Genomic DNA, 20,008 nt, shown 5'->3' with positions numbered 1-20,008 from the left:
GGGCAGGGCAGGGAACGAGAACTCCATTTCTCTTCCCACGGGTGAGATCCTCTCTGAAGGGCGACGAAAGCTGTTTACCCCAGAGCTGGCAGCTGCTTTGCAGACAGATGTTGCAGGCACAAGGCCCCGATTGAGCCCGCGGCCACGGCAGCTGTTGAGAAGCAGCGTGCCGACTAGGCTGGGAACAGCTGCGACCGTGGGACTCTGGACGGGATTCGGGGAGCGGCCCCACCCGGCTGAAACTGAAGTCACCAGCCCTTCTCCCAGGGGGCTTGTTCAGCTCCCATTTGATAACAAGGCTGCATCTCGGGGCATACAGACCGTGCCCCGCAGTGCCATAGGACCTCAGCCCCGTGGCCAATCCCAGTCTAGCTTCAGCTCCCAAATCGCCTCTTCCCTCCCCACAGCTAGAAGCTGCTGCAGACAGCAGCCTGCATTGGGACGGCTGCCAGCTGGCCATACAGACCGCGTGCTCTTTGGCGGTACCCCTCACTGCAGCCTTGGGGATAGGGGGACCAGACAGGCGGTCCCGGCTCCGCCCGTCACGGCCGGGGCAGACTAGACTGGCGGAGGGACAGACACAAAACATACAAGATGCCCCATGACTGGACGCCGGATGGACTCCCGCAATGGATGGGAACAACAGAACAATAGCCGCTGGCGCTCCATGCGTTTATTTATTAACCGCCACAGGGTCTCTGACCAACGGGGAGAAGGGCGAGCAGGTATCTGCAAACATTCCTGCTCAGCCGCACGGCTGCAGCCCGTCTGCTCTTTCTTGGCACAGAGGAGCTGGATCTGTACTGGCCGGTTATATGTTAACCCGGCGCGGTTTTGGGGGTGGGGGTGAGGATTTAAAGCAGGACCCGGAATCCGGCCCACGGCGGTAACAATCAGGGATCGGCAGCGCGGGCTAGCGGGGAGGGCGCTGGGCTGGGAGTCGGGATTCTCAGCTCTGCCGCTAACCTGCTCCGTGACCTTGGGAGAGTCGCTTTTCCCTCTTTGCGCCTCCCCCCGCTTTGTCTGCCTCATCTCTTTACACCTTCCGCTCCAGGGCGGGGGGGACGGCCTCTCAGCGTCTAGCAAAGCAGGGGCTCGATCTCGGCTGGCTCCTCTAGGCGCTACCCTGGCCATCAAGGGATGAGATTTTCCAAAGGAGCCTCGTGGCGCTCGGCCCCCAGCTCCCTCTGAAATGCAAACCCTCGGCTCGGACCCACCAAGCTCCTTTCCCGTAGGGCAAAAGCATGCACATGCGGTAACCAGGCAGCAGCCCCCTTTAACCCTTTCAGGTCAGGGCTAATCTGCAGCCGCAGGACGGCGATGGGGAAGCTCGCTTTGCCACTGCTCGGGGGGGGACAGCGTCAATCTGCCGCCAGCCCTGATTTCGCTTCAGAGGGGAAAGAGAAGCCAGGTGGGAGTCACGCCTGAAAGCAGAGCAGGGAGGGATTCCTCCCACCGGGTGAGTCAGCGCGTTATCCCCAGGGAAGCCGTTCCATCTCCTCCCCCGCCCGCCCGCCGGAGAACCCGACAGGAAACGAACAACGTTCCGTACATCTGTACCGTTCAGCCGGCAGCCAGGTGGGAATACCGGCAGCGCTCTGGCCTCCCCCGCACTAAACCCCATGAGACTGCAGGGCCGGCGAGTCTCAGGAACCTGCGCAAAGCCAGGTAACACTCGAGACAGCAGGGCCTGTAGGAGGCAGGTTATAGAGACTGACAGCGCTGGGGGCTGGGCACGGGACCTCCTTATATGCACATGGCTTCTCAGAGACAAGCCCAAGTCTCCAACGGCTTCCTCTTCCAGAGCACCTGGTAGCTCGTTCTCTGTATCGTGGTAGCGCCAGTCATGGACCAGGATCTCACGGCGCTCGGCGCTGTACAAACAGAACTAAGAGACAGTCCCTGCCCCAAAGCGCTTCCGAACCACGAACAGACGTCTTTCCAAGCACACCTACAATAACAATCCAGAGCTTGTATTTACACCCCTTCGCCGTCTTCCATCCCAACGCACCGCAGTTACGGCATTGCTCACCACCGAAGTGCGTCCACCTCTGGAGCGCAATGCGGCAGCTGTTTAGCAGCCACACAGCAACATCCTGGGGTGCGTTCGGACAGGAAGAAAGCATCCAATTGAAACTGCAGGGCAGAGGAGGGAACGCTGGAGTCAGATGAACGGAATGAGATGAGCTAGAATTTGGCCAGGCCCCTGGGGCTAGCATCTCTTCTCTTGTGTAGAGGAATCTTTAATGTTCAGCCTAAGTTTTAACATCTCCTTAAAAAAAAATGGAGCAAGATCCAAACACAAGCAGGCAGTAGGGCTGCATGCAACAGCTGCCCAGATAACACAGTGATGGGCACCAGTATTAAACTCTAGAATAGGTTAACTTATATAGGCCCGGCCCACGGGATCCCAGCAGGCGGCAAAGCCATCCCGGGAGAGTCACATATGAGTTTCCCTGGTCCATGGGAATCTGCTTTCCTCAAACTCACTCAGCTTCGATCCTGCAGGAAACACGCAGGGCTGATGCAATGGCTAGCTGTCCCCGTGGCATCCCAGGAGCCTCCCATCAGAAAGGGACAGCCAAACCCCCAAACCCTTGGGGAACCCAGCTGCATACAGCGTGCACCCTCTCACTCGATAGCCAAGATGCACGCACACAAGATCTGAACCGCTGCAGACACATTAGCCTGTCCCCCAAAAATCAACACAAGGGCAGAACTCTGCCCTCAGACCTGCCCGGGTGCAGCCCCGTCCCCTGAACGGAGCAAGAGAGCGGATCAGACCATAGGGTCGGCGGCGGGACTCCAAGTCACCAGCACATCCACCATGCCAAACCCGAGGGATGGGACGCTCCAGACCAACTCCCTCACCCAGCCGTCTAGGGTTTAGCATCTCTGAGCAAAGGGCTGGAGGGCAGGGCAAAGAGGAAAGCAGAGTCTAGCCACCAAGCCCAGAGACTGAAAGAGAGAGAATTAGGTATTTAAACAGTCTGATTAGGGAGTCAATGGGAGACAGCACCGCTGGAAATCAAGCCACTGGGAACAACCCTGCATCTCCATGAACTATGCCGCTCTTATTTCCCATTCACCTAAATCCTCCAAGAACACGTGAAGCAACCTTAGCAGGCAATCACCCCCATTCCAGAGCATCAGCCAGGCAGCGGGTGGGGATTTCCCACCATGCATTGCACAGCCGTTTATGGCGTCCTCCGATGCAGGTATTGGCAACGGGATCCCAGGCTGAAATAACCCCCGCTCCGTACAGACAAGCCCTGAGCCGCTTTCGAAAACGGGACCTCGGCTTCGAAGTCATGTCGGTGCTTTTGAAAATTGTACCCAGCGACTAGAGAGATCCGGATGGTGGAAACACCGAGGACGGTAGGAACTAGGCATGAGAGATGAAGTTAAGGGAAGAAGCAGTGATAGCTACATCGCTCAGGGTCTTTACAACTATCCTGGACAAACACATATTTATCTGGTTCCCACCACCAGAGTATCTGAGCACCACCCCATCTTTAATGTATTTATCCTCTCCCTATGTGGCAAGGCAGAGCTATTATCCCCATTGTACAGGTGGGAAAACTGAGGCGCAGAGCGGCTAAGTGACTTGCCCAAGGTCACACATGGACTCTGTGGCAGAGCAAGGAATTGAACCCAGGTCTTCCAAGTCCCAGGCTAGTGTTCTAACCACTGGACCACACTTCCTTGGCAAAGAGCATGTGCTGTAGGGAACAATCCTGCGCTGGCTGGAAGCTGGCTTGGGCGCGCTGAGCAGTTCAGCCCTGTCTGCTCCACGGCGAGAAAGAAGCACTTTTAAACTTGACGAGGAAGAAACTGCAGCTTCTGAATGAAATCTCTGCTCCCTCTCCCCACACGCCCGCCCGCTGCGAGCATCCCGCCCGCTGAGATCGAAAGGCATCGTGTTAATGAGACACAGCGAGGAGATGGAATTTCATTCTCGCTCCTGGCCACAGCTGGGATTTGCCTGCTGGCTGGAGTCCGGGCAGGGCCTGTATGCACAGAGCCACACGTTTTATTTATAAGCCGTCCCATACATCAGCTGAGGGAATGATCCTTTCAGAAACAGCTAAACCCGGCCAGAATACAGGGAAGGCAAAACCCACCCCCAGCCACAGGACCTCCCATTCATCCACGGCGCTCTGGCCCGACCACACACGCAGGCAAGCCCGTCCTGGAGGATTTGGAGAACAAGTCATTGCACGATCCTTCGACTGAACTTCGAGTCAGATCCCCAGCTGGGGTAGATCAGGGCAGCTCCACTGGAGTCAATGGGCCAGACCCCCCCCCCCCCCCCACTGGTGTATATTGGTTTCATGCCAGTGACTCCAGCTGAATCATGTCTACACTAGCAGCGTGTTACTGGTATCGCTGTATTGGAGTACTATACTGGCAAAGTATTCTTTGGGTGGATGCAACTGTACATCATCTAGCTTTGTAGGAGGTCTAGTGAAACCACCTCCCAGGAGCGAAAAGTCACACCGGTAAAAGCACAGCTTCGCCAGTATAACTGCGTCTACACTGGGTGCTTGTGCCGGCAGAGCTCTGTCCATCAGCCATCACCCCATCACCCCCCTGACAGACACACCTGGGCCGGCAGTCGGCTGTAGTGCAGACATAACGGCCGTCGCCCAGGCTTACACCTGCAGAAAATCTCACCGCTAGAGCAAAGCTTTTCACATACTGCATCTCGCCCCTTCCCCGTGCGGCCGATCAAAAAGAAATCGACTAACAGAGCAGAACCGGGCAGCTTCCCCCAACGATTCACGTCTCGGGAGCAATTCTGGCGTAAAGAACAGCGCTAGGTCCCCAGGACACAGAGAGCACACGACATACTCAATTGACCTGGAGTAGTTCACACACCAAACCCTCCTAGAGTCAGATCAGGACCGTGTGTACAACTAAGGGGCATATAAGAAGGCAATGCAATTCAACCGAGCGTATCCGTCACAGTCTGTCTCCTCGGTGCCCTAAAATCTCTCTCCCATCCTGCACCGTGAATCCCATTGACCACCACTGATTTCTTGTGCAAGGCTACGGGAGGCTTTACGGCCCCCCACGGACAGCACACTCCTGCATCCAGATATAGTTGTGCAAACACAGAAGCGTCTTCTCTCATACTAACACCGATCCTCTTGTTCTCCATCAACCCAGTTAAGCCCTTTCATGGGTAGTAGCCAGGGGCGTATCGAGCCAGCCACCTGGTGCTGCGGGAAGGAGGGTTTTACTCTCACTCAGGAGTGGAACGTGTTTTCCCTGCTCCAGGAGCGGCGCGTGATGCAGTGGGATGGGCAGGAGGTTGCAATCGAGTTGGGGGGCTGAGATAGAGAAGCGGGGGGTGATGAGAGAGAGAGAGGAAGGGGGCAGACGGTGGAGCAGAGGAGATGGTGAGGCTTGATACAGGGAGGCAGGGGAGGCCCAGGGAGCGGGAGGTAGGAAGGAGGAGATGGGGATGAAGGAAACAGAAGCGGGGTGACAGGGGGCAGAGGTAGAGCGGCACCTGGAAGACGTGGACGGGAACATGGGTAGGTGAGAGGAGCAGGTGGTTCAACGAGGAGGCGCAGGTGAGCGGCAGGAGCAGATGGGTGGGCGGGGGAGACAGGGCTGGAGAACAAGTCGCTCGCCGACGTGCGGCTACTCACTGGGGCAGATGAGCGCCTCCTTGGCCGTGATGCTCTTGTTGCAGGCGAAGCACATGGTCATACCCGAGACGGTGATGGTGGTGAAGAGGTGGCCGTTGGTGTAGCGGGCATCCTTCTCCTTGCCCTCCTTCATCTTCTCTTTCTCTTTGTTCTGTTGGCCGAGAGAGAGAGTTAAAGCCTCAGCTCCGCAGAGGGGGACCCCTCACCCGTCCGAGAACGGGACGACCACCCTAGAAGCCTCTCACCCGGGAGGCCCTCCCTCCAGCTTGCACCTTCCTGACAGTCCCTCCCTCGGCCAGTCGTTTTGCGTTCCAGCTCATGGTGCCGACCAAGGGGATCCAGGTATTAAACCCGGCCCGTGCTCCGGGAAAATCGGCCGACACTGCAAACGGATGTGGGTCGTTAGGTGTTATTGGGTCACCAGAACCCAGCTGATGTCACGTCCAGCAGGACAATCACACCAGGATGGGGTGAAAGAGGCAGGGGAGGGGGGCTAGAAAAGCCAGCCAGATCCATGTGAATCCGTGGCACGGAGATCCTAGGAGGGAGAAAGAGCACAGAGGAGAATGGGAGAAGACACCCAGTTATTTCAAATCTCCTGTACTTCCCTGTTTCCGATAACCATGACAACCGTGTGTCTGCTTAACAAATACACCCCCACCCCGCCATGGATGCCTCACGCCATAGAGCGGCACAGACCCAGGTGTGATAGAACAGCCAAGGGAAGATCTACACCCCTTATTCCTGTAGAACAGAGGGGCCGAGTTACCCTGTGTAAAATGGGGCAGGAGGAATTGGCTTTGGATGCTCAACAAGAAAGGACCCCCACAAAAAAACAACCAAACATTGTGCAGTGAGTCTCCTAGTAATGCTTTAAAGATGTATCTGGTGCCTTTCATATCCCACAGGGTCCCCAGACAAGGTGCTCCTGAAATGCAGCCACCTCTGGGGTGGAAGACAGAAGCCAATCATTACTCAGGGTAAATGGACATCTCAATGTGGGCTGTGAAAAAGCATCAGGGGCTTTCAGACTCAGCCAAGAGACCACAGACAGTCACATTTGGGTCACATTTTTTCTGCTCAACCAAGGGCGGAGCTGACCCCACGGAGATTCAAACAGGCAGCGTTTCACAGCTAGTTGGGAAAACCTTCCATTACTGCAGTGTTCAGGTCAGGACTCTCAAAGACTGCATGTGACGGCACTGGGCAGCACAGATTGGGAGCCAGAGAGAACCACAGGGTCTGTCTGGGTCCCGCAGTCCCACTAAAAAATAATAATAATCAATCCTCCTTTATACTAATTATAACAGAGACCTGGGCCTTCTCTACCACGCACGGGACACTACAGCCTGTAGGCAAAGTGACTCATGGTCCCCGAAATGGCCCCTGCTCTAGCCACTAGACCACATTCCCTCTCTAGAGCCAGGAAGAGAACCCAGGAGTCCTGACTTCCACTTCTGCCGCTGCTGCGCATTCAAGCACTGGCTTAAAGTTTTCACTCCTACACCCTGGAGTTCAATGTCGATACAGGTGATGAATTTAGTGATTTTGCCCTAATCCAGAGGTGACGTTTTATTTTATTTGAACCGAACCAGGTGTCTCCACCCTTGCCGCAAACCCTCCCGCCCCCACATGTGTGGCCTGGAGGTTTGAAGAACACAAACCCTACAAAGATTGGAAGCCACCCCAGGGTTAAGGATCTAGCCCCTGGCGCCCGGACTGGGGACAGGCAGCTGGTTGTCATGGCACCCTCCTTTCAGAAAGAGGAAGTCAGCCGGTCACTTCCTGTTGCAAAGTTCTGAGTAATCCTAGTCCTGGCTATTTCTGACTTCGAGTCAGCTTTGCATCACGTGTCTCGGTGAGAGAAAACAGACTGTCCTCCCTGCACACCCAAAGCTGCAAATTATTTATATTACAGAAGCACCTAGAGCCTCCAGTGAAAGCTGGGACCCATGGTGCTAGGTGCTGTACAGACTCATGGTGAGAGACAATCCAAAGGGTTGAGAGTTTAAAGCAACAATACAGAAAGAGCAGGAGGGGAAACTGAGGCACAGAAAGGCGAAGTGACTTGGCCAAGGCTGCCCATCAGGTCAGTGGGAGAGCTGGGAATAGAACCCAGGTCTCCTAACTCCAAACCCAGTGCCCTAATCACTAGACTTTGCTGCCTACTACAATGCTGGTCACTAATCCCTGTCTAGTTTCGATTCCCAAATAGGCAGGGAACTTCTCCCGTGTGTCCATAATGCGCCCCACACACCAACAGCTCTCTGTAGAAGAGGAGTGAGATTTTGCCTTTCACTCAAGGATCTCAAAGCACTTGAAGAGACACTTATCAGAAAGCTGAGCGACCGATCAGACTCTGCACAGAACCTGCAGGAGGACAGAATCCCAAGCAGTCATTTTATCCAGATCACCGACCTCTCCTTTTCCTAAACTCTTCAAGTGTCAGCATTCACCTAGTGGGGGGGTGTCCAAAGTAACAGGGCTCAGCAAAGGGTATTTTGTACCAAACAGCCAATACCCAGCAGAGCCTGGTGACCACAGCTTAATACAGAGCAGGGATAGCATCAAAGTGGGGACCAGCCCACCACAATTCTAAACTTCCAGTAGGATCATTGTTTGGAAAGGGTCTCCATCCCCTCATAATTCCCTGCAGCCCCACATCCTGTCTCCAAACCTCCATCGAATCCACCATGGTGCAGGAATGCAAGAGAGTCTTAAAAATAGCAGGCCAGATCCTCTGCTGATGTAAACTGGAGCGACACTGATTTACACCAGCTAAGGATGTGGCTCACCCCCCTCGGCAAATAGGCAGCCAACTCACCCAGGTTGCCCAGCGGGTTAATGCAAACTGCAGCGTCTCTTAGCACCCTCGGTTAGCTCTGTTCTGGCAAGATAGCAATCGGCAGAGAGAAGAGCTTAAAACTTGACAATTTCGAAGTGAAATTGACAAGATCAGAGAGCAGGCGCCTTGTTGCTTTCAATCCCCCACAGCCCACGGGCAGGAGCAGAAGGTTGGTGGGTGATTTGGCTCTAACAATTCAAAATCTCACCCCCTCTGTTGCTCAGGCTTCCTGAGAATTTGGGAGGGAAGGCGCCCCACAGGAACCAGCAGATGAATTTTCTACTCATCTCTGCCGCTGACAATATGGGGCACCAAGCGCTCACCCTTCAGGGCACTGCCCTTCTGCTGCAGGGGTCAGGAAGGAATTCCTTCCCCAACTCCCAGGCAAAATTAAGATCACAGTAAGGATGTGCTGCCTTTTTCCAAGGCATTGGGTACTGGAGTAAGACAGACCAGTGGGCTCACCGGATACCCAACATCCTAGAGCAAAGGAAGAGCCTATGCACTTGTATGCAGAGTGGTGAAGTCTGACCCACAGGGTTTAATCCTAAGAGGCTTCCCCATTTAAAGGAGATTATAAAGCCAGAATTGGGGGTGGAGAGGAGGAAGAGGAGGGGGGAGGAAGAGGAATCCGACCCTGGGAGCCCACAAGCCCCATTTTCACTGTACACAGAAACACCCCCCCCCCCCCCACACACACACACACAGAAATGTGTATACAGCTGCTCTTCTGTAATAAAAGCCACAGATAGAGCCATTCGGTCCCCTCCCCTGTTGCCGGATTCAGTTCTGCTTTGTGTTCCCCAAGACACTGATTTGATAAGCCCAGCAATGGAGGGGTCACGGTTGCTGGAAATGAGGCATTTTCCTGACAGCTCTCCTCCGATAAACAGATGGCGTTTCCTTCTCCTAGCCAGGTTAGTCCCTGGGGGGGATGGGAAATGAAGAGGACGGCTTAGATTATCAGACAGGATGGGGGTCATAAGCCCTGTACTTCTCCCTCCTTCCAACCACCATTCAGACACAGCGACTGACTGTCAGACTCACCGATGGCACGAAGAGCAGCTGAGATGACACAGAGGAATCACACCTATTTACCCGCCCTTGCTCTGGTCCAACAGAACTGATAACCCGGGTGATGGGAGGAGAGAAGGGGCAGGTAGCCTAGGCCGAGTTTTGGCTGGGGTGGAGAGGGGGAAATGGACTAGATCTTGTCCCTGCAGGGGGGTGACTCAATCCACTTGGTTCCCCACCCACCATCCATCCATATTCAACTCCTAGGCCCAGTCGCTTGCCTCTACAGCCCCCCAACACGCACTGCGCCCCTTCAGAGATTTCCATTGGATACAAACAAGCAGGTCCAGGCCCTCGGCACCGGGGCCAAGGCAGGCAGCTGTGCTAAGAGGGCAGGAATGCTACTGGGGTGGGTGGGAGGTTAAAACAGCTCCTCCCCTGCCCCGCGCAGGGCATGCGGTCCTGCATAGCGATGCAACATCTGGTTAAAGTCACACCCCCCCAAGATGTATCAGGCGGGGGGGGGGGGGGGGGAAGAGGGGAAGGGGAGGGCAAGAGAGAGAGAACACAGCAGGGGATTTAGCGGAGAGGTGGGGGAAGAGGCCGTGGAGACAGTTCTTGGAGTGGGGGATGGACGGTACCAGGCAGGGATCGCTCGGCTGGCTCTACATGGGAGCGCTTTAAGGGGAGAGTCGGCTGTTTTCATGCAGCACGCCCAGCCTTGATCTGAGGGGGGCAATGGGAGGACAGCGGGGTACTGCGTGAACCCCCCCCCGCTATTTGCTTTGTACAATTCCTCGGCTCCAAGCATGAAGCAGCAATGGCCAAGTGGGACATCACTGCCAGGCACCACAGTGCCGGACATCCGCCACAAGCCACCCCGCACTGCGCCAAGGGACCAGCACTGCAAAGCTAAACCAATAGGTCAGGCTTGGTGGGCGGGTACTGGCGGTGGCCTGCGAGATACAGGGGGTCAGATTAGAGGATCTGGTCCCTTCTGACTCTTAATAGGATTCACGGCCCTTTTCTCTTCCTCCGGGGCATGTCCATACAGCGGCTGATCGGGTGCCAGGCTGGTGCCTGCTATAACCCACAGCCTCCCCCAAGTGGGCACGTCATCCTCACGCAGCCGGGGGCGTCCAGCGGGAGAGATCCCCCGGGGGACAGGAAAGGAGCAAGCACCCATCAGAAAAAAGCTGCGCCCCCAGCCTGGAAATCAACCGCCTGCATTGCACCAGAGTGGGAGGCAGGGCCCAGGGGGAAGGGAACTCACCCACTCCCCGCAGAGGAGTCTCTCTGCCCCGCAACCATCACTGAACGGGGAACAGAAACAGCAGTCCATCCCGGTGCAGAGAGCCCCGAACCACAAAGCATCCTGCCCGGTTACTGGGGCTCCCTGCCAGCCGGAGAAGCTGCCAGGCTAGGAACAGGGAGGGCGGCAGGGGCCCTGGGCACATCATCAAGCCATTGTCCTGGGATTTATTTGTTCCTGACACTGTTTCTTTTTTTTTTTATTAAAGGGACCCCCACTGCGCACATGCAGGCCGGGCTTAACAGGAAAGGGACCCACTTTGGGGGCCAGGGCTTCTAACTCTTGTGCGACAATCCCCACAAGGGAAACTGCCCCCACCCCCAGACACAAATTGGGGGTAATTGATCCTCACGGAGCCAGGCACAGCTAATCTGGAGTTACCCCCCCACCCCCGCCACAGATCGCTGGCCTCCGTCGCTCTGTTCCTGTGCTTGGAGCAGCAGGGGCATTAAGCTAACGTATTCCATATTCCACAGTGATGCAGGACCCTGCCCCAGCATAAATTACAGCAACCTCTGGGCTGCTCTAGCTTACGCTCTGGTGCCTTGTGGACCCTGGGAAGCAGAGAATACCTACAGCACAGTGCACTCCGGCCACACACCCCATCACCCACTGGGGCAAAACCCTTACATCAGCTCTACGCTGGGCAGGAAGGATACTCATGGGGCTGTTTCCATCAGCTTTAAGGCCCCTTCGTGCTGCCAGAGCAGCCTGGAGTGTGACTAAGAATCAGGCCCAATGGATTTACCGCAAATTCACAGTGGTGTAACAGAGATCAGAATCCGGCTCCCTTCCCCCTCGTGGAGAATCCAGGCGGGCAGGAGGACTAGAAAGGCAGCTCTCACCCTTGGGAGCCGAGACAGGGCTGGGAATCCGTATTGAGAAGCCAGATACGAAACCCGGACATAAAACAAACTCTCCCACGCCGCACCTGGAAAGCAGGGATCTGCACGCCTTGCTCGGCAAACTCAGTCCATCATTAAAAGCCACTGATAAGAGAAATTCCACGGCGTGCAAGAGACTAAAATCTCTGCCCAGCTTCAGAGCTCTCAGGATTTCAAAGGATGAAAAACCTGCTTCCCAGAAAGACGCCATCCTCGGAAAACATAAAGGTCTCTGCAGGAGCTCCAGAAATCCTCAGCGACAGGGCACGCATGGGGACGTTATCTTGTTCTTAAGTTCTCTAGCCCCTTCCATCAAAAGGATCTCAAAGCACGTTACAAACACCAATGCATGCACCTGGGAGATGAGGCGGATGATACTGACCTATCTGGCAGACGCTAACAGCGCTTCCCTACATTACAGGTGTGCGAGGAGAATAAAACACATTAAAGATTGTGAGGTGCCTGATACAGTGGTGATGGGAGCCGTCAAGACTTCATATTAATAGATGGGATTGCCCATATGAATCCAGACGAGGGACTGGCCTGGCCTGCACAGATTTATAGCACCTTTATACCGGAATCCCCACTAGGGAATGGTAAACAAACAACCCCCCCTAAAAAAAAAAAAAAAATGAGGCCCCTAACCAAAGTTATTATCTTGGTTCAAAAAAAGGGTTTAGAGATAAGAACATAAGAACATAAGAAAGGCCGTACTGGGTCAGACCAAAGGTCCATCTAGCCCAGTATCTGTCTACCGACAGTGGCCAATGCCAGGTGCCCCAGAGGGAGTGAACCTAACAGGCAATGATCAAGTGATCTCTCTCCTGCCATCCATCTCCATCCTCTGACGAACAGAGGCTAGGGACACCATTCTTACCCATCCTGGCTAATAGCCATTTATGGACTTAGCCACCATGAATTTATCCAGTCCCCTTTTAAACATTGTTATAGTCCTAGCCTTCACAACCTCCTCAGGTAAGGAGTTCCACAAGTTGACTGTGCGCTGCGTGAAGAAGAACTTCCTTTTATTTGTTTTAAACCTGCTGCCTATTAATTTCTTTTGGTGACCCCTAGTTCTTGTATTATGGGAATAAGTAAATAACTTTTCCTTATCCACTTTCTCAACAAGATGGTCTAAATCAGCAGGGTTTTCCCTTTTTCCTCACTGAAAAAGAATTTAAACAAAAACGGGGCCTGGAAGACACTCTCAATATTCCACAAAAACATCCATTTCTTTGACATTTTTAGTTGCGCAGCGGGGGGGGGGGGAAGATTTAAAAACACTTTTTGTTTTTTTAAACTGGAAAAAGGTGAGGGAAGGTTCCTTTTATTATTAAAAAGTGGTTCCACCCCTCCCCCACACACAGAAAAAGTTTAATTTAAAAAAAACAAACCACAGTTGTAGGGGGTGGGGGGGAATCTTTTCCCCCCAAAAGTATTTTTGTGAAATATCCTCACTCTCCCCTCCGAGCACCAGGGATAGAACCCTCTTTGGCTGCTCAGGGGGGAATGAGTTTGCCAGGTCTCTGCCAGTTTCGGAAGCGTCTATCATTGAACCAACCGTAACAATCAGCTCGGCCCAAGCCCACTCATGGAGGCACCAGTCTGATTGCAGAATCAGTTCTCCATGCTCCAGTCAGCCAGGATGTACAGTCACTGCTTAGCAGTGAGTAAGAGGCCTGCAGCGCTTTCCCAGCAGCCAGTGGCTTTTGTTCCAGACAGAAAAAAAGGATCCTCCTCTCACCTATTTGAGAGAGGCCCAGTTCTCTAAAATAATAATCCCTCGCTCTGATACGTCTCCTCAGCACATCTACAAAGGAGGTCAGTGTCATTATCGCCATTTTACAGAAGGGGAAACTGAGGCACAGAGCAGGAAAGTGACTTGCCCAAGTTCACCCAGCAGGTTAGTGGCAGGGCAGGGAACAGAACCCAGATGATCTGAGTCCCCATCCTGTGCTCGATCCACTAGGCCACGCTGCCGCCTCGAAACCCCAAATCTTCTAGACTTACTTGAGACACAAACTTCAAGGGTCTAACTGTAAGTGACCATTCAGGACCCCACAAAAACAGGGTTATGTGGGCACTTCGCTTCCTGTTATGTTGCTGCGCAGCTGTTAAACAGCTGCCACCTTCCACCCCAGAAGTGATTGTATTTCAGCAGCAGGTGAAGCAATCCCTGAAGAGCCTTGCTGTATGGATTTTAAACCGCTGCCCTGCTCCTCCCCAGAAGCAGCTGCAGTGGAGACAGTTCACTGCTTAGTCCCACCTCTTGATGGCACAGGCTGGCTGTAACATCAGCCTGGCAACGTGGGGGTGGCTAGAACATTAAAGGAGGACTAAGCACCAGGAGTGGGTGAAATCCCTCAAAGGCAAATCAAGTTTTTACTCCTCTCGAGGGATTTTATTAAGCATTTATATAGGTTGGGAGCCTCAGCGTGACGTATTAAGAGGATGTCCCTGCTGCAAACAGCTCACCCTGTAACAGCTCCTACACGGACTCCCCCCACGAGTCCAGCCTCATCTCTGTTTTACGGACAGGAAAACAGAGTCAGAGGCGGGGGAGGCAACTTGCTTCCGTCTGGGAAGAGAACCCAGGCGCCCTGACTCCCAAGCTTCATCTAGACACTTCTTCCTCCGAGCGGGGAGATCAGGTTATGCAGGGCCAAATGGGTGTGAAGCCGAACCCCTGGCCAGGTTTGCCAGGAGGGGCCGGCCTCCGCGGGAGGCTTCCCTGCTGTTTGAACTCCTGGCTCCACGCCCCAAAGCTGCTCATTCAAATCCCCCTCCTCGGCGATCCTTCCCTCTACCCCTGCTGCTCTTCCATTCCAGCCTCGTGGTATCAGAGCACCTGCCACACGGCGAGAGGGCTGGGGAGAAAGCAACAGGACCTGGTCCCCTCCACCCTCCGAAACCGTCTTCTTCCTCATGCCATGTGCTCTCCTCCATGCCCGGTTAAACCACCTAGGAGTTCTGCCGACAGACATCTATGGAATCAAAGCCAGCAGCTGCCCGCGAAGCCTCCAACCCTGGGATGGATAGATCCTTCCCCGCCACATATAATCCACAGGCAGCCGGCTGCCGGGCCCTCTCTGTCAGCTCTCTCCCCCGGCTAGCCGAGCTTTGTAGCTATTTCCCGCTTCTGGGGTCCGCCAGTGCTACAGGGAAAGGAGCCAGCCAGGTGAGGCAGGAGACTGTGGCGCACTGGTGAGCAGAGATTTTCCACTCACTTTCGCGCTGCTCCCAAATTCGGGCGCCGAACTGATCGCAGCATTCGTAACTCAGCTAAATAAAGAAACACTCACCCAATCAGAAGGGTTTTTTGCTCTAGTTTGGGGTTAACACCGTGAAGTTTATACCCAGCTCCCTCAGAAGACTCAAATGATTCAGCCCAGGCGACCTGAGGGTTCGGGTTTGTAATGAAACTTGACAGCGGGGCACTTTGGCTGGGTTTGAGGTCAGGCGGTTAAAGTAGGGTTCTGTTTTACAGGGTTGTTCACGGTAGCAAGAGACTCACAAGCGCAAGTGTCTACAAGGCCAGGAGAGCTTGGAATATAGCCCAGGGATATTGACTCCCTGGTTCCTGCTCTAGCCACTACACCATGCTCCCCTCCTAGTACTGGGAATAAAACCTAAGAATCCTGACTCCAGGCCCCTGCTCTAGCCACTACACCATACGCTCCACTCCTAGCTCTGCTCCAACTACTAGACATCACTGCCTGAAACTCTACCACTAACTAAAACGCCCAGAAAGGTTGCCCCCGACCCTGAACCTTAAAAAAGGAAAGGGTTGTGGGGAAGTCAGGACTACTGGGATCTATCCCCAGTTCTGAGAGGAGAGTACGATTTTGTAATGTGGGATGGGGGGAGGGCAGAGATCAGGACTCCACACAAACCTCCAGTGCAAGCATTCACCTCTGTACCTCAGTTTACCCGTTGGTACAATGGGGGGGGGGAAAAAAAATCACACACACACCGGCACTGTGATGGTTAATTCATCTGTCTCAGAGCCTTGGATGAAAGATGCAATAGGAGAAGAGATCATTGGTATTAGAGGGTCTGAGAGCTGTGGGAAATAGGTCTCGGATTTGTACCCGACCTCAACGGTAAGGGGCAAGAACACCGGAGTGGAACAAACACTAAGAGAGGTGGAGAGGGAGGACGACGACCGAGAGTCTCTGCAGCCGTTTGTCTCTCTGAACAATAGCTCAGGCTGCGCTGTCACCACTCGGCCGTTCCAGGCACACGTGGGACCCACCAGCCCAGGCAGACGTTTCTAGAAGCAGCCACCTCGGGAGGACAGAGCCACCACGCTGAGAAGGGAAGTCACTCGCTGCCTCTTTTCTATCCCCGACTCTGACCTCGATGGGCGCTATGGGTGTTCGGCCTCTTGGGAAGCCAGCCGCTGTGAGTGCCCGGAAAGCCAGCCAACCCCACGCTAGCGGCCACGTCTGAAAAATCCAGCCCCTGGTGCCTCAGTTTCCCTCTCCTCAACGTAAAGCAGAGTGGCTAGTGCTGAAATTGGCTTGGTGAAGTGCAGCTGAGACTCGGGGGTAGCAGATGAGCAGCTGCAGGTTTGGCTGGCAGACAAGCCCAACTGGACAGATCAGCATCACTGGATTACAGTAGAGCCCCACTTGGAGAAACGAATTCCCCAGGTTCCAACTGATCGGATTCAATGTAGAATACAACAGCCGGAGGCGGTCGGAGCTGGGGAGACGCGTATTGGGGAGGCAGAGAAGCAACCGCAATGGGTGAGGAGCGCCGACATCCGGGCTCACCTTCCGTGGAGCGGCTAGAACAGGAGACTGGGAGCCAGGACACCTGGGGTTCTGTTTCCCACTCTTGAGGAAATGCCGCGCAGTGGCTCAAACAGGTGACTAGGAGTCAACCTGGTTGCTAGGTTCCCTGATCTCAGACATCAACAGGCGGCTGTTCACTTGAATAGAGCTACCTGCCTAATCCTGTTCAGTGACGCGAGGGAGGTGTGAGACAGGTAGGAGGCAGCAAGACATTCAACCCACTTCGCCTCCTCAGTCTGGCAACACCCTGGCGGGGGCCGGGCAGGTTTCCTCTTGCCCATTAGGTGTCAGGATGCGGGCGATGCCGAGCGTGCTGGTACATTTCCACAGCTCACGCCTGTATCATCATCCTGCCCCCGGGAAGCCGTTCTGGGGCACAGTCATCTGGACGAAGCATGGCTCATGCACAGAGCAACATAAGGGGCACGCGTGTCTTGCCTCCTTCCTGCATCCAGCTGTGGGCTGAATGAGGGCCTATCTATTCAGCCCAGCTAGGGGAAAACAGCGTAGTCTAGGGCTCAGGACACCTGGGTTCTACTCCCACTGGGTAACTCTGGGCCCCTGGTTGTCCTTCCAACCTTAGTTTTTTAGATTGTTCTTTGGGGCAGGGGCGGTCTCTCACCAGGTGCACGTACAGCACCTAACGCAATGGGCCCAGATCTCAGCTGGGGCCTCTTGCTGCTGCTGTAATAGAAACCATCAACAGCAGCACATTATTCAGCTGGTTGTCCCCATAGCAAGCAGCCTCCCACGGTCAAGACTGCGGCTCCAACGCGACTTATCCAATGTGCCGCTGACTCCCTGCATGACAAGGGTCGCATCCAGGTCATCAGGGCCACGGATCTGATTGTCCTTTCAATAGCTTCAGGTTTTCACAGGGTAAGTTGGAGGGGGCAACTCACATTTCTGTTTTGACAAATAATTTTTTTTTTTTTAAATCTGTTGAAAAAAGAAGTTGGATGGAAACTTTGGCCCGCTCTAGTCCTGATTTTCGGAAGGGCGCCTGTCAAACACCTTCTGAAATCAAGCCGGATCTGCCATTGAAAGTTGCACTCCTAGCTAGAGTGGTTACGGGTGTGATTTGTTTTTTTAAACCAACACAGGTATCCCGGTACAAGCCCTAGTGTTGACGTAAACCAGCACAGTTTAAGCGGTGCAGCCTGTGTATAGACCAGGACTGAGGGGTCTCAAACTAGTCCGCCCTCCCAAAAAAGTCACTAGTCCCCTTTGGAAAAAATCTTAGCCCTGTTTCACTTTTTAACCCATCCGTTATCACAGCCAAGCTCCCCTCTCCCCTATGCCCCTCCAATAGCAACCCAGCATGGAGCAGGGGGAAAATCCACTGCCTCAAAACTTTAACCTCCAGCTTCTAAGGAGTTAACAGGAAGAGACAAAGAGGGCCAAAAAAGCTGGAAACAAATGAACCTCCATCGCTGGCTCCCTACTTTAGCAAATCCCAAAGGAGGAGGCGGGCGCAGCTCCGGAGAGCGCTCCTTCCTCCAAAGAGGCAGCAGATCCCTCAGCCTTTATCTGCAACAAGAACCGGCCCCAGCCGTTTCAAAGGGGGCCATTGTTCCAGTTGTAGGGACAGGTGGTCTCTCTGCACAACTTGACTGGCCCGTAAGCCAACGGGAGCATAATGAGAACAGACGGGATGCGAGACGCTGCTGACAGATCTCAATGATCCTCGCCATTTCAGGATGGTTTATTCATGGATTTTAAGGCCAGAAGGGTATGACTGGTACAGCAGAGCCACAGCTCTGCTGGGAAGATTGAGAGTTGCTTAATGGTCAGCAGATAGTTTTTTAAAGTGCCTTGAAATCCACACGCCACCTCGGTTTGTCTTGCAAATTGCTGTACCTCATGGGGATCCGGTGTAGGGTTAGTGGGCCAAATTTTGGGCATCTCAAACAAGGGGCTCTGAGATAAAGCCCCCCTAAAAATCACATGACATCGGCTTGCCTGACCAGTGCATTGCACGAGCCAGAGAACCCACCCCAGTGATTCCTGCAGGCAGGTGGGTTTTTAAGATCCTATCTCTAGCAATGGGACCAAACTGCAATTTGTAAGTTACAGCTGAAGCGGATTAACATCAGAGGCAGTGCTGCTGATTCCCAAGACTTTATTGGGAGTCTTGCAATTGACAGTAACTTTTTTTTTCTTAAAGCCCCAGCTCCTGGAGTCAGGTGATGATGCAAGAATCTCAGCGTTTGTTTAAAAAAGGGAAAAGTTTCTAGACTGCAAAGAAAACTTGAAAACTATTCCCCAAACCTGAAGGCAAATCAAAAGACACCCCCCCTTTTAAAAAAGAACCTTATGATTTTTAAACCAAGTCTCACAACTTTGGGGGGCTTGAAATGTTTTGGGTCAGTAATACAGTGCATGCTTCCAGTGCCTAGCACACGAGGGCTCCGGTTTCAGTTGGCCACTGAAATAATACAAATGAATAACAAGCCCCCCCAATTTAGATTATTTCACCCCTTCTCGAGAGGATATTTTGCTCCTTATCACCTTCCCCAGACATGCCTGTAACATAACAGCACAGCCGCTCTCCAGTTCCACTCCCCGCAGGATGGGAACAAAGCAATCTTTCAAATGCCCAGTTCCTTCCTCCCCTTAACTTTGCAACAAAAGATGCCCTCAAACCCAAACACGCAGGGAGAGGCCGGCAGAGTTTCAGGGGCGGGAGAGCCAGCCAAGGCAGAGTTTGACCAGGAGCACAACTGGCTCCTTTCAGGCAGGAGATGAAAGCAGAGGCACTACCCTCAGAATCACAGGTTCCCCATTCAGCCCCCATGACTTCACCTTTCCAGCAAGACCCCAGCTCACAACAGCCCCTTTATGCCAGACGCACGACGGTGCCGGTAGACGCAAGAGGCCCGGTATGGAGTAAACGAGGCTGAGCCAGCATCGCCCGCCCCCCCCCCCCTTCAACATTCACGAGTCGGGGCCCTACCCTCGCCGCAAAATCATGAGATTGGATTTGAAAACCAGGAGATTTTAAAAACAGTAATAAGGCAGGGATGCTTTTAGTTGCCCTCTAGAGTTTGAGAATTGGAAGTGAGGGGGTGAGAAGGGTGTCAAGTGTCCAAGCTTTACTCTGCAACCATGAGAGACAGAAACTCATGGGGGGGGGGGGGAGATTTTAAATGAAAGCAGAGGTTCAGGCATATTTCACAGGATTCCAGGATCTGGAGATTTAAGGAAACATACCAAATACCAAGTGACATGGGATAAAAAAATCGGGGGAGTTGCTAATACTGGTCCACCTCCCACAATCCATCCACTTCTGAGTCAAAGCGGTTTCTAGCCCTCGCTGTCTATTATGCCCAGTTTCTCCCACGGTGACTCCACACCATCCCCAGCCCTCTCCGGCTTGGTCTTGGGTTTCAGACACCAGTTTAATCACTCTCTCTCACACACGCACACCCCCCCCCCCAAAGTCCCAGCAGGGAGTCCCGAGAGACAGGCACTAGGGGGTTGCCCCAACCAGC

General features: G+C 53.8%; 1 protein-coding gene across 1 annotated transcript in view; it reads right to left on the bottom strand.

Annotated features, from left to right (window-relative positions):
• ARHGEF2 (Rho/Rac guanine nucleotide exchange factor 2) overlaps positions 1–20,008 on the bottom strand; it is a 107,855-nt gene that overhangs the window by 33,390 nt on the left and 54,457 nt on the right. Inside the window, exon 6 of the mRNA XM_065420137.1 lies at positions 5,661–5,811. Within this exon, the coding sequence (XP_065276209.1) occupies positions 5,661–5,811 (151 nt within the window). The remainder of the gene's footprint in view (positions 1–5,660; positions 5,812–20,008) is intronic.

The sequence above is a fragment of the Emys orbicularis genome, chromosome 20 (assembly GCF_028017835.1).
Source record: "Emys orbicularis isolate rEmyOrb1 chromosome 20, rEmyOrb1.hap1, whole genome shotgun sequence".
Lineage (NCBI taxonomy): Eukaryota > Metazoa > Chordata > Testudines > Emydidae > Emys > Emys orbicularis.
This window is presented reverse-complemented; position numbering and strand designations above follow the sequence as displayed.